The sequence below is a fragment of the Alosa alosa genome, chromosome 22, assembly GCF_017589495.1.
Source record: "Alosa alosa isolate M-15738 ecotype Scorff River chromosome 22, AALO_Geno_1.1, whole genome shotgun sequence".
In the NCBI taxonomy this organism is placed as follows: Eukaryota; Metazoa; Chordata; class Actinopteri; order Clupeiformes; family Clupeidae; genus Alosa; species Alosa alosa.
This window is the reverse complement of record NC_063210.1, coordinates 14384777-14402410: the sequence shown is the minus strand read 5'-3', so window position 1 is coordinate 14402410 and position 17634 is coordinate 14384777. Positions and strand designations below refer to the sequence as shown.

The 17634-nt window shown below is 45.0% G+C and overlaps 1 protein-coding gene across 3 annotated transcripts in view; it reads left to right on the top strand.

Moving 5' to 3' along the window:
* The window catches only part of adkb (adenosine kinase b), a 144782-nt gene that overhangs the window by 5194 nt on the left and 121954 nt on the right, over positions 1 to 17634 (top strand). For all 3 annotated transcript variants that reach the window (XM_048233906.1, XM_048233909.1, XM_048233908.1), the window contains one exon: positions 14884 to 14962. In XM_048233906.1, coding sequence (XP_048089863.1) covers positions 14884 to 14962 — 79 coding nt within the window. The remainder of the gene's footprint in view (positions 1 to 14883; positions 14963 to 17634) is intronic.

Genomic DNA, 17634 nt, shown 5'->3' with positions numbered 1-17634 from the left:
GCACACACACACATTCAAACACTCGCACTCCCTGCCATGAGTGGTAATCAGTCTCCTCTTGGTGTCTGAGTTTCCTCCCGAAATCTGTATTTTTTTTCCGGCAGGTTGAGTTTTGGGCGTTGTTTTGCTTTATGTAATTTTTCTTTGACTGCTGGCTGTCTTTTGAAGCATAATTGTTATCAGGACACCTACTGTAAGTGGCCTGAAGTGTAGTGGAATGTCAAACATGTCTGCTCTGTGCACATGGGCCTGGCCACCATTATAAAATTAGCTGTGTGTGTGAACTGGGCTGAAGCTGTGGCATGCTACGATGTGCACAGCAAGGCGTCTCCAGTCATGTGTTTTAATGCAGCTAGTGATCCTGCTGCCTTGGAGGGTTTCGTAACCGACCTCTTATTCCCATGGCTGCATGTGGCAAACAGAGCCCCTCATTTCCTGTTTTGAGACTCGCTATCCTTGAGATAGACATGCAGAGACAAGAAGAGCACTGTTATATGGAAGAAAGACTTTGCTTCTCCCTATTCAGTGCCAGGTCCACTATTCAACCATTTATTGTCTCCTCACAATGTTACTGTCAATGCCAAAGCTGCCTACAAAGCTCAACATGGTGTTATTCTACTAAAGAGGCCCTCTTGTTTGAGACTCAGAAGAGCAGTATTTGTCAAGTGGGAATGTTGGAGTCTTATCACTGTTTGAAAGGGAGTACTCGACTCAGTAAAACTCCTTAAGAAACAGCCTTCGCCTCCCCTCTTGATTTGCAGTAACAATCTCTGGATTTACTCAACCTAATCTGTGAGCATATTCAACCGCGCCCAGTGTAAACATTGTTACCACGGCGAAGCTGCATTTAGCTCTGTTTGTAATAAAAAGGGGATGAAACAACTCTTAACGGAGACCAGGAAGTGTAACAAAAAAATGAGTTCCAAAGCCTGGAATGCCCCCTGCAGAGTTGCCTTGCAGGTACAGTAGTTCTGTTGTGAACTTGTTTTAATGCACTCAGTTGTGCTAATCCGACTAGTCCTCCTGGAGTTGGAAGCTGCGGAGTTGCTCCACTAACCACACCAAAGTCATTAAGTCTGGTGATTTAAGATTTTTTTGGTGGAGGGGAGTAGACTATCTGATTAAAGACTTTGAGACGGGCATAGATAGCCTGGTGTTCTATCCAAGGCCCACAAGTGGAAATCGGACACAAAATCATTCTGTGTGTGTGTGTGTGTGTGTGTGTGTGTGTGTGTAACTCCTGCTGTTTTGGGTGCTTTGAAAACCAGGAGTGTTTTGCATTGTTGCATGGGGACCCAGAGGTGGCAGTGCGCTCCCAAAAGTGCTCCATCAGCACAGTGGTCCTCCAGGCACTGACGAGCAGAGGACAAAGCACCACTGTTATCTGGCCCTGCACAGACTGTGTGTGTGTGTGTGTGTGTGTGTCTGTGTCCATCCCATGCAACAGTTCAGAGATGGGATTAGCATTGAGCTTGGGTGCCTAATAACCATTTCTCTCTCTCTCTCTCTCTCTCTCTCTCTCTCTCTCTCTCTCTCTCTCTCTCTCTCATGTTTGCATGTACTGTATGTACATACACACATGCAAACATGCTGACTAACACACCACTCTTTGTTTCTCATTCATTGGCAACTAATTATAGTTTATAATTCAGTCATCAGTCATGTGGAACCAATTGCATTGTCACAGTCAATAGAATTCCATGTTTTGACCCAGTTAAACATGCCGGCACGTTCATGCCATAAATGACCAGTTTAAATATTGCGGTTTGAATGGAGTGCAAGACTTTGCTCTCTTTTCTTCACTTTTCCCTGAACTGTATGTGTGGAAAAACGCCAGTGTGGGTGTCAAAGTAATGATTTCAGATGCAATTCAGACTCAAGAGTATTGATTCTCCAGGCCTGTGTAATTTGGGACCAAATGGAGTAGACAGTCTTTTACTACTGTTTTCTGTTTACTGTCAGGAGTCTTGTTGAAAGCTGTAAATGCTTTTTAACTTAAAAAAAGACACAAAGTTCTTTGTGTTGCTCATAGAAGCCCATGAGTGTTTTGATTTGCTCATTATGCAATTAGGAAAACCTATAAAAATTAACAATATTAGAGGAGGAATCTATTAAAATGATAATGAAATAGACAGCGAGTGTTCAGAGTTGTTTTGGCAGTACAACAGGACAGAATGACTATCCTAGTAAAAAAAGCAGGTGTTCATTACTTCAAAATGGACGTCTTGTGCTTGCTAGTCTAGTGTCTGCTTAAGGTCATCTCAGGCTAATGCTATTTTTCACAGCAAGTGAGGAGGGCCCACTTCAATTACCTCCTACGAACAATGTCAGCGTGACTGAGGTTATTTAATTTTCTCTCAAACCTTATTAGCAAGCTCTAGTCTGATAAACCAGTCATACACACCACTACTTTGCTTCAGCCCAAAGCCCACAACACCCCCAACCCACCCCACCCACACACACTCTCACCCTCTCTCTTTTTCTCTCTCTCTCTCTTCTCTTCTTCCCTTGCTCCCTCTCTCCCTCCCTCTGCGACTTGTTCAAAAGCGTGAATATCACTCTCAAACACTTGAGTCAGGAGGTCTGTGGGCCAGAATTCAATTATCCCCTGGTTGAACACACTAATCCCGTTGTAGAGCGAACTGTAAGTGATGCGGTGCCACAGACTCCACCTCGACTCAGCCCTGGCACACACTCAGTAATTATGGCTTCCAGTGACCTGTTAAGCCCTATAGATAAACACACATATAGACACACACACACATACATATAGACACACATGCACACACACATACACATGCACACACACATGCACACATACACACACACATGCACACATACACACACACATGCACACATACATACATACATACACATACATACACACACACACATATACATACTCATGCATGTGTACACACACACGCAGACACATATATATTAGATTTACTCACACACACATGCACACAACACACCCTGCCTTGGTTGAGCTAACCCTGTGGATCACGGGGCTGTGTGTTAAGAGCAGGGTCTTATAGAGGTCAAACCACAGTGCTTTCTCCTTTCAGTGTCTGGACTCTTCACTCCCTCATGCTCATGACAAGTCATGATAGAGTTTGTATGGTCATGCAGTTCACTCTAATTCTCCATGAGCTACAGTATTTCCAATGCAAATTCTTGCAACCCCAGTGAAACCTTCAACACTTAAACGAGAAATCCAGCCAATTTTAACACGGAGCTCAGTTGATCATGTTCACGGAATACTGTTGGTCAGAAAAAAACGTGGAAAAAATCATTATGGCCAGCGGCTAAAAGTATAAATAAATAAATGCAGAAATAAATTAGATATGTAGGATACAAATAAATAAATATCAATAAATAGAGCATACCAAAGCGAGACACGAAATCCAGTCACAGAGAAGTACAAGAGTTTAATTTGGCTGTTCAGGAGAGAGGCACACACAAAGCACAGTGCACTCCAGAATATGCATCTCTGACTTGACAGAATTATCCAGAGTTTAATTACACAACAGATCGTAGCAAAGGATAGATAATCATATAGTGACAGTCAGACAACATCCAGTGTACTCCAATCAATTAAATTACAAAAAACAAGCAATAAGAAGTGATATCAACCCAGGCGTCTTACATTATCCATATTTGGGGAAAATGGTACAGATATCATACAGGGTCATGAAGTAGGAGCATACCTTTAGTGTCAAAGTGACCTAGTGAGAAATGTAAAGCATTAAACCACATATTAGAATATTGGACATAATGTAGAACATTAAACCACATACAGTATTAATGATCTATTCCACTTTCTCTCAAAAGGAACAAAATAGTGTCTTGTTGTTGAGGTGTTGCTTTCCCCATTGGTCGTATTCTGTGTGTGTGTGTACACGTACAGTACATGTGTGCATGCGTACATTGATATTATATCAACCAGGCAGTGTCAGTTGTCTGGTAACCCAGTTGGTCTGTGTTGGTGTGTGTGTGTGTGTGTGTGTGTGTGTGTGTGTGTGTGTGCGCGCGCCCTCACCACAAGAAGCAGAATGGGTAAGGTCCGGATGCTAATGCTAACCACACTTTTGTGGATGTTGTCATGGTGACTCAGGGTTTTTACCAGCCTTTGTGGGTGTGACTGTAGAAACTGTTGAAACTTGCATTTAAGTTCCAACTACCCAAGGACATTAATCCAGATCTCTGTGGGAAATAGCTTTCAGGAGGTGAATGATAAGTGCCACACACATGCTACCAGAGGACTTTGACATGTTGTTTGAGAGCTTTTGTCTGCCCATACAGCGTGGGCACTAGCGTTCTGACTGGTTGGTCCGTCCATCCAACACAGAACTCACTTCAGCCCACATGGCCTCATCATTCTTGTAGAACATTGAATAAAGCCCGGAACATGACATGGAAGCCCCCCCCCCCACACACACCTTGACAGGCTACCAGTTAAAAAGAATAGAGCAGATACCTGGTTAAAAAGTGAGCAACACCGCCCCCCTCTGGTTCCTGTCACGAATGGCATCCTCCTTGTCGCCTCGATCACTTTCACTCTGCAGGTGGCAGCAGAGTTTCACGGTGCAACAGAACTCTCTCTCGCCCTGCCTCCCCGTGCTGCTCGGATGGAAGAGGCTGTGATGGAAGACGGGTGGAGATGAGGCGGGATCCTGCGCGGGCTCCACCATTCCATCGTCCTCCACCTCTCGGCTTGCTAAATGCGCGCCGTCAGATGGAAACGTGCTGCCGGAGAGTTGTGTAACCTGTCGGGTCACATTTCTAGCTCAGCCAGAGCCCACGAGGAATACACCCCCTTACACACACACACACACTCCCCCTTTGCTGCAGAACAGTGGGGATTGGACTAAACCCTGTGCTTATTGTACACAGATAGACATATTCCATGCTGACCTGTATTACATAACTGTACAGGCTTTAGGGGATTTGCTGAGAGAGAGAGAGAGAGAGAGAGAGAGAGAGAGAGAGATCTCCCCACACTGGTCCTCAGCTCGGTCTGTCTGCGTTTGTGTGTGTGTATCTGTGTCCGCTTGTGTCTGTGCATCTGCGTTTTTTCCCCCGCAGTTTGCCAGGCATTGAACTGACCTCCTCCCCCCCCGTTGGTGTAATCTAGCGTACTATCTCTCGCTCTGCTTTTCCCTTTCACTATTTCTCGCTCTCCACACGCATTTAGCTCATTTTTCTGGCTAATGTAGTGGAGAGGCTCTCTGTCTGCTAACTGATGGAGTAACCCCCACCACCACCACCACGTCCACCGCCACCACCACCACAATCCCTAACACACACACACACAAATACACACACACACAGACACAGACATGCATACCCCCCCCCCCCATTACGCTGTGTGACCTGCTACCATATGAATAATTTACCCAGCCTGTGTTTCTGTGAGCCCATTAGCATTTCGAACAGGACAGAGCCAACGGAGAAGTGACAGCTCCAACCAGAGAGGCGAACCAGAGCCTGTAAAACGCACATCACACAACGCATCTCTTCCCCGTGCCCACACACACACACACACACACACACACACACACACACACACACACACACACACACACACACACACACACACACACACACACACATACACACACACAGTCACACACACTCAAATGCATGGATGTTGTACCATCACGCTACAGGAGGTGGGATCAATAGAGGAGCGTGAATCTCTGTGTGTGTGTGTCTGTAAGCATGGGTATGAAGGTGTGTGTGTTTGTTTGCCTGTGTGTGTGTGTGTGTGTGTGTGCATAGAGAGAAGAGAGAGATCCCTGCTGTTATGTGGAGAGCCTGGTGAGCTTGCTGTGAGGGAAAACAACAAAGGCTCCTCTGACGAAGAGAAGCACTCTGCAGTCTACTGCTCGCGGCGGCGTGTGTGTGTGTGTGTGTGTGTGTGTGTGTGTGATACTCCAGGCTCTGTAAACACTCCTGACTCCTATAATTTCCCTCCCCACCCTCCCACCATTCTCTGTCTTGCAAAATATGAGAACTGAACTGGTGTGTTGGCCAATGAAGTCCCAGGTGGTGGCGATTTGTTTTCAAAAGTGAGCGAGAGTGGGGATGGAGTCTGTGTTTTTCAATCATGTGTTTTATGTCTGTCTGTGTGTGTGTGCACGTGCGTTTGTGTGTGTGTGTTTGTGTTTGTGAATGAGCCTGTGTGTTTCTTTTTATTTTTGTTTTCTATGGAGGTGTGTGTGCTGGCATGTCCCAATGCAACAGGAGATCTAAAAGTGTTCCTTCATGTCTGAGAAATCTCGGTTGCTGGGCAAGCATGTGTCTCACATGTAGTCATTTAGATTTCCTACGCTGCTGTCACATTGGATTTATTGACACTTGACATCCACCATAGCAGCCTTTCTCATCTCCCCCTTGCTGATGGTCATGTCATACGCCCAGGCCAAACTCCCTTTTGAGTTCCTGCTCCTTCTTCTCCTCCAGTCTGTTTTGGTCAATATCGCCACTCGAGGTCAAAGTTCAACCCCCAAGGCTACCATCTCACTGGTCACTCCAGAGGACACATGGGAGTCCTAGCCAAAGAGCAGTGTGTGTGTGTGTGTTAGGGACGTGTGATGATGTGTCAACCTCTTATATCATCCTTTGATACAAGCCCAGCTCCCAGTTGTATCCTTTTCAGCTGCACTGTATTCTTGACCTGCTCCCAAGTCAGTCCACTACCTTTCCCAGTCTGTTAAATGGAGCCGTAAAGTCACCCCCCCCCCCCCTTTCTAAAATAAAGCCATCTCTGCTCCTCACTGTCTGGCTCTATTGATCTGCTTCGTCCCCAGCTCTCTCTGCCGTCCTCTCAGTGGACATCCGTCTGGAAGCCGAGCTATAATTTTGATGACCTCATTAAAACAGGCTTCCCGTTCTCTTTTTCTCTCCTCTCTCTCTCTCTCTCTCTCTCTCTCTCTCTCTCTCTCTCTCTCAGGCAAGTGAAACAGGCAAAGCCACAAAACCCTATTCATTCCAGCCTAACGCCTGGGCCAGAACTTGGTCCTGGCTATTTCCTCTGTAGAGAGACATTTCTACTTTGAGAGGAAAAAGGGGAAAAATATTTCAGCTCATGCTAATGATTGTCGAGAAAAAGGGGTCGTCTTTATAAAAATAGTCCCAAAAATGTTCTTCAGGAGGGTGGGTGGTTTGGGGGGGGGGGGTGACTGTAAATATGTCAGTTAGCGGTGGTAGTCGGAGGAAATCATGTGTAGATTTGTTTATGCGGTTGACGTCCCGCCTGTTTTTCCCCTTCAGTTGCGCGGCGTCTCCACGTCAACCGGGATGTTTTACGGCCGCCTCCAGCCGTCAGGACCGCAATAAATATTGTCACTCTGCGGTTTTGGGGGTGGAGGTGGATGGGGAGGCAGGACGGGGGGGGGCAGAATGTGTAGGCTGTCAAGGATACTGGGTGGGGTGGGGTGGGGTGGGGTGGGGTAGGGTGGGGGTTAAGGGAGTAGAAAGGGAGAGTGTGAAGGGACACAGTGAGGGGTTGGGGAGGAGGGAGCCGGAGTAGCTGAGTGCAAGATGGACAGACACAGAGTGTCTGAGAAAGAGAGTTGGAATAGAGAGAGAGAGAGAGCGATGGAGATGGAGTGAAGGATAAAGAGGGAGACTGAGACAGACGCAGAGACACCAGGGGCTGATGCAATCTGTGTGGAGCTGATCCAGACCTCTCATTTAGACAGTATCCATCTTGTCAACTTTCCACCACCAGGTGGCGCCAGAAACGAACCAGAGTCTAGCAGAACAGCATTGAACTGTACTGATTCCCCATCACCTCCACCACTACTCCCCCTCTCTATTTAATTTTTTCTTTTCAAATAATATATTTATTTTTCTAATCCCCCTAAAATGTAACCTTGGCGACTCGGTCTTTCAGCCAAGGCTAATTTAATACTACCCTCTGCTCCGAGCGTGCTGATTTCTCTTGGCACGTTGGTGGAAAAATAAAACGACTTGTGGTGCTATGCTACTTAAAACCGGCCGTGCCGGCCAGTGTTTACCCTGAGTGGAAGATGTGTTTTCTTTTCAGATAGAAGCTGCTGTAGATGCATGACATGCAAGAGTGTGTGTGTGTGTGTCTTTGTCTTTTACAGAACACGTGACATCCAAACCTGTGTCTATCTGTTGTGTATGTCAGTCAGTATGTGTGTATGTGTATATGCATGTGTTTATGTTTGTATTTGTGTGTGTGTGGGTGTGTGGGGTGTGTGGGTGGTGTGGGTGGGTGTATGTTTTGCAGTACTCAAGCGTGTGACAGGAGGTGGTTGAGGACCCCCTGAGCGACATTTAAGCATATGCACAGTGGATCCTTGCTGTCTTGTGAGCGGCTCGCCCTCCCTATGTGTTTTAAAGTTCACACCAGGCCATATGGTATCCACAGCGGGGAGCTGAATTATTCACACACAAAGCTTTACGCCTCTCTCTCTCTCTCGCTCTCTCTCCCAGTCCCTCTTTTTTGTGGTCTTTCTCCTTTCCTCCCTTTCTCTTAAGAACAGCACAGAAGTTTCTCTCTTCTCATTCTCTGTATCTGTCTCTTTTCCTTTCTTTGTCTCTCTTCCTCCACTCCACTCTCTCTCTCTCTCTCTGTCTGTCTGTCTATCTATCTCAACAACAAAACAGTTCTTTATTTCTTTTCACCTATTTTGTTCCTCTCTCTCTCTCTCTCTCTCTCTCTCTCTCTCTCTCCTCCTTTATCTGTGTGTCTTCTCCCCTACAGCTTACCCTGTTTTCTTTTCCCTCATAGTCCTCCCCTGTTGTGTCTTAATGTTCCATCCACCTGCCTGTCAGTCTGGCAATGCAGACTGTGCATAATTGTGCGGGTATTTGTGTATGAATAGGAGGATGGATTCATACGAAGGTTGGGTCATTTCCTCTTTCATTACAGCAGTGGGAGTCTTTTCAGGGCAGCGTCGCCATGATGGCACGGTAGATGGAACCGCCATTGGTGCCACCACCCGTCTGTGTGTGTCCGGGGTGTGTGTGTCTATATGTGTGTCTAAATGTGTGTTAGTTTGTGTGTGTGCGCGCGGTCAGCCTCCTCTTCCAGTTGTTGTTAGTTTCTGAAGAAAAAAAAGAAAAAACAAAACAAAACAAAAAAATCAACCATTTTTTGAAGAAGCACCTCTCTGATGGGTAAAGTCATCTACTTTTTCAGGAAGACCTCCAAAAGAAGAAGGTAAAAAAAAACATACCAAGAGATAATTATTGATCTGAAATAAGAAAAGATAAGATTCCACCTTGAGAGGCTTGGCAAAGAGCGTGCTGAGCAGCTGGTATAATTAATGGCCCTGTCTGCTGCTGCGACAAGTTTTCACTGCGAGGTGACAAGGGGTATTGATTTTAGCCAGACAAGCTGCGCTACCCTTTGTGAAGACTTTGACAAACAATTTAATTGAGGGGGTAGAGAAAGGATCGAAAAAAAGAAAAACAAAGAACACAAAAAAAAAAAAACTGAGCACAAGCTGCACCCGTACAACAAACTCTGTTTTATTTACTAATCTGGCCCATAGAGGCTATTGCTCAAGGATCCACCTTCAATACCTCCCTGCCATTGATGGGGAAAACAAAGGTTTAGTAAAAGATGTTAGTCATTCTTGCAGACAGACTTTTACTGTGTTCATACGAGCCTGCCAAGGTCTGTGGTTTTACATTGGATCCGACATGGGGAGTTGGGTAGCCTGGGAATACCCATACGAACTCCCAAAACAAAATTTTGGGATTTGCTCAGCAGTCCATCTGGCCAAGAAGCCATTGAAGCTCATTTCCAATGTCCCCAAAACACGAGCACGAAAAAATACAATCGCTAATCCGGCATGGACGTGTATTTTTGTTTTTGGAATTGAGTAAACATCTGCATTTGAAATCTTTGTTTACAAGATTGCTACACTTTTGAAATGATTTGATAAGTACTAATTTAAGTTTAATTTCACTGCTAGTTACGCCCCTGCTGGAAGTTGTAAGTCAATGAACCTTTTCCAGACCCCCAATTGTACAATTGTGAAGGTCTGGGTGTTCCCAGGCTAGGAGATGGGAGTACTGAGAATGAGATGAAAGTTCTGTTGACTGATCGGATTTAGAGGCAGTGTCCATTTTGCGGACCGAAGCTTTGTTTACAATAAAATTAATACTGCAAGTGAACCAGACAGTGTACAGGAGTTTTTTTTAGTTCAAAGTTCATTGTGTACTACACTGGTGCCTAACCCCCTCCCAACCCCCCCCCCCCCCCCCCACACACACACACACACACACACACACACACACACACACACAGATTTTGACTTCCACTCCTGCTTCCGAGATTTCTGGGTTTGATCAATAAACTATGGCTTGTGCTATGTGATTGGTAAGAAGCTTATAAGAGTGAGGTAGTTAAGCAGGACTGAGTAGGGTGAGATGTGATGGAAGTTGGCCGTGTGTGCGTGTGCAGGACTCCTTGATCATTAGCAAGACCCCCACCGGTCTGAACCGATGCACAACGCTCACTAAACCCAGAACAGCAGTCAGGAGGACGCCCGTCCAATCAAGGGCATCGATCAGTACCGGGTCACGCTCACATTCCGAGGGGCTCTCGGAGAGCTTAGCAGGAGTCGGACTGAGGCCGATCAACATCAAAAGAGGGGAAAGCAGGATTGACCGAGTGGGAATAGCTTTGGGCTTTTGTGGGAGGATTTTGGTCAGTTTGCCGACCCACGTGATCTTCCTGCCGGGACGAGAGGCCTGGAGTTTTTCTTCTGGGCACTACTGTGGTCTTTGAAAGGGGTAAACTTTAAACGGCTAGGATTTACAAGTGACCTTCTGTGTGACTGGGATACTGGACAAACGTTTCAGGGGACTCTGCCCACTTCATGTTCCATTGCCTGGCGAAAAGGGGATCATGTTGTTGTTACTTGGGCGAAGTAGTGAGTCCCTGTTGGAGAATCTCGGCCCACTGGTTGTTATTGCTGCAAATAAGTGTGGTTGAGTTACAGCAGACGGGTGTGGATGGGTGTGGCTTGCAGTTGTCAGGTCCGTGACATTCCTCACAACTTTTCTTCCTCCTCCTCTTTTCCCTTAACCAAGTCATAAACTCTCCATCTTTTACAAATGTTCTCCGTACTGGCCTCTGTGTCAAAGTTCTTGGAAGTCCTGGTAAGGTCCAGTGTATGCAGTCTGCAGCCTGTGGTCCAGTGTCATTGGGTTAAACAGGTGTTTGGTACGGTCATGTGATCCTGTTCCTTCGATAGCTCCCCTGGGAAGGGGAGAGAGGGAGAGAGAGAGAGAGAGGGCAGCTGCTCCGTTTCGGAGGGGATTTGAACGGCGTCACTGTGTCGGGGGCCCCTCGAAGGTGGAGCGAATATCTCCTCTCGTGGGAGAAGGGGTGGCGCTGGGTGGAGGCGGCGGTGGTGATGATGTGGTGGAGGGCGTTGGAGGTGCTGGTGGAGTGGCTGTGTGTGCGTGTGTGTTGGAGGGGAGGTGGGGGTGGGTGGTTTAGGCCTGGACGGATCAGCAGGAGCCGTGTGTCTGTTTTTGAAAGGGTTCCTGGAGTCCCTTGGCTGCCTTAGCGATATAAACACCCGCAGTGTTGGAATTCCTCCTCTCTGACTGCAGCCCAACAGGTGTCTAGCACATAGTCCTTTTTTCTTTTTTTTTTTTTTTCTTTCTATGGTCGGCATATTTTCCACTCGCATGGAAAAGTCTGACAGTCTGGTTGAGGAGGACCGCATTGCCCCCGTTAGACCTCCAGACAGGACATGACAGGACATGCAGCTTTCAGGGCCAAGTGCTCATTTTGTGTGTGTGTGTGTGTTTCTGTGTGAGAAAGAGGGAGAGATGGAAAGGGAGCAAGACTATTTCTTTAAAAGCCCCAATTTAGTCCATAAATATAAACCTCTTACATCTGGTTTGCACTTGATATCTTTATTGGCCAGCAGCATCACAGCACACCACATAGGGAGACGCCGCTGAGCTAAGAGGCTCTCCGATTACACCAGAGGATGAGGAAACGGACAGCTAAGACAAAAGCTGGCCGTTATTACTTTCACATACTTGACCCCCCACACACACACACACACACACACACACACACACACTCTCACATTGCCTTCCCAGGAGAGAGTGATCCGAGTGGGAGTAGACCTCTTCGCCTCTCCTCCACCCCCCCCACCCTGTTCTGGAGAGACTGCTGTAGGGCCAGGCAGCGTTCGCTAGAGTTGCTTGTTCACTGGCTCATTTACGGTGCCTATTGTGTGCTAATCCTCTGGTAAGCCAGAACTGGCTACTTAAATGGGGGAGATAAGGGCCTGGAAAAACCTGCCTGAAAACATCAAGTAGCGGGGCCGTGTGGAGGGCAAGCAGGGAGAAACTGATGCACTAACACTTTCCAGCACTGGATTAGCATTCAAGAAGCATACATATTTAACAGAATCCAGCATTAGGGCCTACGTCTTAATGCATAATCAGGGAACCTCCACTTCAAGTTATGGGTGGATGTTATAGCTGATCCGTGTATTGCTCTTCTTCTGGGAAATAGCATGTAAAATTTGATACCTCTTTACACATTTTAGCAGAGATTTTAATAAGTGTGGGAGTGTAATGTTAAGTAGGCTAATCAGGCATTTTATGTTCCATGTTAATACTCGTTTTAAAAGGTAATTGTGTGATTGCATAATGAGAGGAAACTGAGGAATACAGTTATCTTTTTACAAGGCGGGTTCTTATATGAGTGTGCATTAATTTGTGTTGTTGCAAATTGCATCTTGCATCAAAAAAGCTAGACAACATCTGAGCTTTTGGATTAATTAAAAACAGCTGTTTGTTTGAACCCCTTCTCAAGAAACGTGGACTCGAAGAAATTATTTTTTGGTTTTTGAAACCCATTTCAGGCAGATTGAAAAAGAAAAATAGATCCACTTCTTCGATGGACTCACCGAGGGATAGCAGATTAAGCGTAGCTTTTTAAAAAGGGTCTCTTCTCCCCTCATCTTACTTTAATAAGGCTAACTACAAACACATGTGTCGAAATGTCAGTTTGGCTTTTATCAAACTGACATGAAACTTTTTATTTGCTCTTTTTTTACTCGTATCATTTGTGGTTGAGGATTTCAAAGACCAGATCCTTGATTTTTTTTTTTTTTTTTTTTTTTTTTTTTTTTTTTCATTTTTTTCCCTCTTTTTTTTTTTTTCTTTTTATTGGTACCAGTTATTCTTTTTTTGTGTGTGTTCTTCTCCTGCTTTCTCTCTTAAATTAGGCACTCGCATGTTAATAGTGTTAGCCAAGCCGTTGCAAATAGAACATGATGCGAGCACATTTTTTAACAGCGCTCTGTTCTCATTCTCTCTCCCTCTCCCCAAAGTTTCGCAGTGGTGTCAGTTTATATTTTTGCTGCTTACCCACCATTTTATAAGCCCCATGTCTGGAGTGTGGTGGGGCTTCTCGTGGGATGATTAGGGAGGGAAAAGGGCTTCAAAATGGGTCAATTGAAATCCGAGCTTTTAACCATGACTCATGACTGGAAAGCATATTATTCAGGCCTGCCAGCCCCCCTCAAAAAGTGCTGTAGGTCTGAATGATAACCGTCGTAACAATTTCCATAGAAACTGGTGGCCTATATTTATGTAAGTCTTTGACTAGGATTGATAGCGCTGGTGAGTAATCACCCCCCCCCCATTCAAACCCCATTCACTTGCTTTTTGATAGCTGCAACAGAGGCAATGTAGCCACAGTTTATGAGCATCAATTAGAGTGATGAACTGGCATGCCATATTAGCTTCATTGTTACGTTGTTCAGCGCGATCTCCAATCAGCTCCCCCACTATCCCCGTCCCACTCTTGCTCCCTGATCCCTCTAGCTCCAGTTGATTGCTCCATACGAAATATGCCAACTGTGCTGTGAACCGCAACAATGAACTGAACTCCCTTAACTCCTCAACTTCTCATGAGCTGTTGGCGTGGCCATGAAACGATTTCAGTTTTGGTTTTTGATGCTGCATTTCATTCTCGGGTCATCCAGTGGACAAGTGTTGTGCTTACATCCGTCGAATGGTGTCTAGGTATGTCTCGTTCAAAGCTTTTCTTGTTTGACACCCAGGAGGTACTTCAACAGAGCCTCTGTCTGAATCCTGAAAATGCTCTTTGAGATCAGTCCCTAGTCATCTCTTTGAAGAGAAATAAAAATAAGAAGTAAATAAGCACACAAACTCAAGCAAACACTCCACTCCACCACTCTTGAAGTTCTCCCACGCCCTTGGGCATTCATATGACTTCACTTTTACGACTCTCCCCATAAACGCGGAGACGCAAAAACAACAAACATCCCAAGCCGTGTGCCGAAATGCCGTTGACTTCATCCGTTTCCCCCTAACGATCCCGTAAAACTCATTTTCTCATACCGCGCGTTTATAGTCACAGATCTTTCCCACCTTTACCCCCTACCACCATTGTGGCTCTAGATGATCCGCAGATGCCGCAGTTTCCCCCCTGCTTAGGGTAAACAGAAGGTGTTGATGGCAATAGCAGAATGCATATGATTTTGAAGCCACCTGCCAACACTGGTAATTGAATAAAACATCTTTACAGTCACAAAGCTTGAAGGTAAAGGTGTGAAAAAGAGCATTTGAATTCAAAAAAAATTTTTGTTTTAATATGGGAGTGTGTATTGTTATTTGAGCATGTTTGCATGGGTCTGATGATCTGCAAAAGGATTGTGGAACATGTTCTGGACCACTTATGCTACTTTAGAAGGTTTATTCTGTGGCTTAGTATTTGTAAACATGTGGTGGAGTGCTCTCTCTCTCTCTCTCTCTCTCTCTCTCTCTCTCTCTCTCTCTCTCTCTCTCTCTCTCTCACACACACCATCCTGTTGCTTTCTGTCTGTCCAGGTTTGATGAGATTGCCAAGAAGAGCAAAGTGGAGTACCATGCCGGAGGCTCAACGCAGAACTCTGTCAAAATTGCCCAGGTTAGATTGCAATAATGCTGAATCCCACACATGCAGAGGAACAGGGTGTACATGATGTACACGCCTCATCTCAGCTGTCCATTGTGTCCAGTGATGATGCTTACTCCAGGGAAGGGAGGCCGACGTGTGAGCCACACATTTGGCCACAGGTTGGGCAAGGGAACGTTGATGTTGGGGTGATACTAGCTACCCGTTGGTAAAGGCGTCTCACACACACACACACACACACACACACACATACACACACAAATACATACATACATACATACACACAAACACACATACATACACACAAACAAACATCACATATGCATAGTGACGTAAACAAATGTTTTGCATATGCACACATACAACACTTCTATTCTTACCCTGTCCCTGTCTATTCCTAAATGCGACAAATTGTTTCCACACTGGCAAACACACACACACATGCAAAGTAGTACACTCAGGCTAGCTACTGCTATCTGATGCTCCCTAGTATGTGTCAAAAAAACTGCTATTGAGAAACGAGCCATTCAAGTCCCTCACAACCCACCCTGAGCATAAAACAAGCCCACGATCGAGAACGTGTTTAATATCTGCAGTGTTGTACAGTTGGCCTAATTTCCTGCAACGTATCAAACATCAATTAGGAGGAATTATGTGTTGAGGCAATTAACATGTCACAACAAATTATAGCCAACAAGTGCCGATCTCCCTCTCTTTTCCTGCTGACTGTTCCACTGATTTGCGCTTCAAAAGAGTTTTTCTCTCCCAGTCTGGGGAGTGGTCCAATTCCAAAATAGCTGTCAGAGGCAGGGGGGAAAAAAAAGAAACATAAAGCCATGAATGCTGAACCTCTGTGCGCCCCTATTGTAATTATGAGAAATTCTGACACATTGATTTGGTGATATAAGAGCGTGGGTTCAGAGTTGTACACACATTCACAAAGCGTGTGTGTGTGTGTGTGTGTCACTGGGTGCGCGCAAAATGAACACGCTTTCACACATATATAGATAAGCGAATGAATAGAGAAGCCATACATGGTAAAAAAGGATTTTTTTTTCCCCTGGCCCATCATGGATATTTTTCTTTTTGTTGGTGCAATGTTTATAAGAACATTTATCATTGCTGCTTGTTTATGTGTTTTGTGTGTGTGTGTGTGTGTCTGTTTAGGCAGTCACGTCTTGAGACTGCCAGCTTCTCAGTGCTGTAGAAGACAGTAAACATCCTTTTCAAAGAGACAAGAGTGATATGCACCTCTGCTGCAAACACTCTTTAATTATGAAGATCACAAGCATTTACATAAAACTCCCTCTGCAAAGCCCCCCTTGTGGGACGAGTACTGACACATTAACTGCCAGTTTTATTTCATTTAGCATGGCGGTGCCTCCTCCATCATTCTCAAATGTCAGCCCTTATTTGCACGTTGTCGGTGTCAAGCCGGAGCCTGCTGAGTGTTTTTTTCTGCCCACATGTATGCTAGTTTGACTTCATTACAACCTGTTACAACAGCCGGCTGGAATTGACGCCGTTGATTTTGAGCCAAGCTAAGCGAACTGGAGGGTTCAATCCAGTTTTGGAAATGTTAAAGATGTAAATTTTGCAATGTAAAGTGCAAGGTGTTTTTTTCCTCTTGTCTTGCCATATGTTTATTTTTATTTATTGGCAACAGCAGTGTAGGAATGCACCAGGGTTGTTGGGTTGGCTGGCACATCTGTGGAATCAGTTCGAGAGTACTGTCAGACCCAACACCCCCCACCCCGCCCCAAAATTCCCACAATCTGATGACTTGGTCTCATAATAGCTTTCCATTCAACTTTTAAAAAGTGGATTCTGGCTATTCGAGTAGAAAATCCTCAGTGGAAATACTTGGAATTGACATAAAATCAAAGTTAAATACGAAACTTGTGTGGAAAGTGGATTAAATCCCTGTTCACACAGACTAAGGTTGAAATGCAATGGGTTGATTCATATCAAAATGCATTTGTTGATGTTATGAAATGTTTCTGTGTAAATTAAGCTTACAAGTTTACATTTTTACCCCACAATTGTTCACAACACCAGTCAACAGTCAGATATCTACTTAAGTAAAAGTACTGAAGTACTTGTTTTTAAAAGTACTTGAGGATCAAGAGTACAAGAGTAGCCTACATTTTCTAAATATTGCATTACTACTGCCACAGTGCTTACATTTATGTACAGAAACGTCCTACATGGAGTTATGAAAAATGTTAATGTTAATACCTTGGAGAATGTAAAAGGAATTGAAAGTAAAATCAAGTAATTTTCATCTTTTTGCCAACTTTTTAACTTGTTCAGAAAATTGAAATAGTCTGCCGAGGTGGGGCCACAGGTTGGCACATTCCCGGGATGGACCTGCTGCGTCTTCATCCATTATTTCGTCTATGGTTTCTTCTCTTATCTAAATCTGACCATGGAGTTGACTTTGGCGGAAAGCTGAAGGTGATTGCTGATAGGCTGTCCCAATCAGTGGCGCCTGTACAATCCAATCACGTTTGAGAGGAAAACAACAAATTGAGGGTTTCGAGATTTTTCTTTTCCTTTTTTTTAGAAGAAATACTTGGGTACTCCACGGTTATGGATAGAAATGTAGTACAATATTTGCCTCTCAAATGTACTTGAGTAAAGTCATGAGTACTCCCCAAAAATGATATTCGAGTAAAGTACAG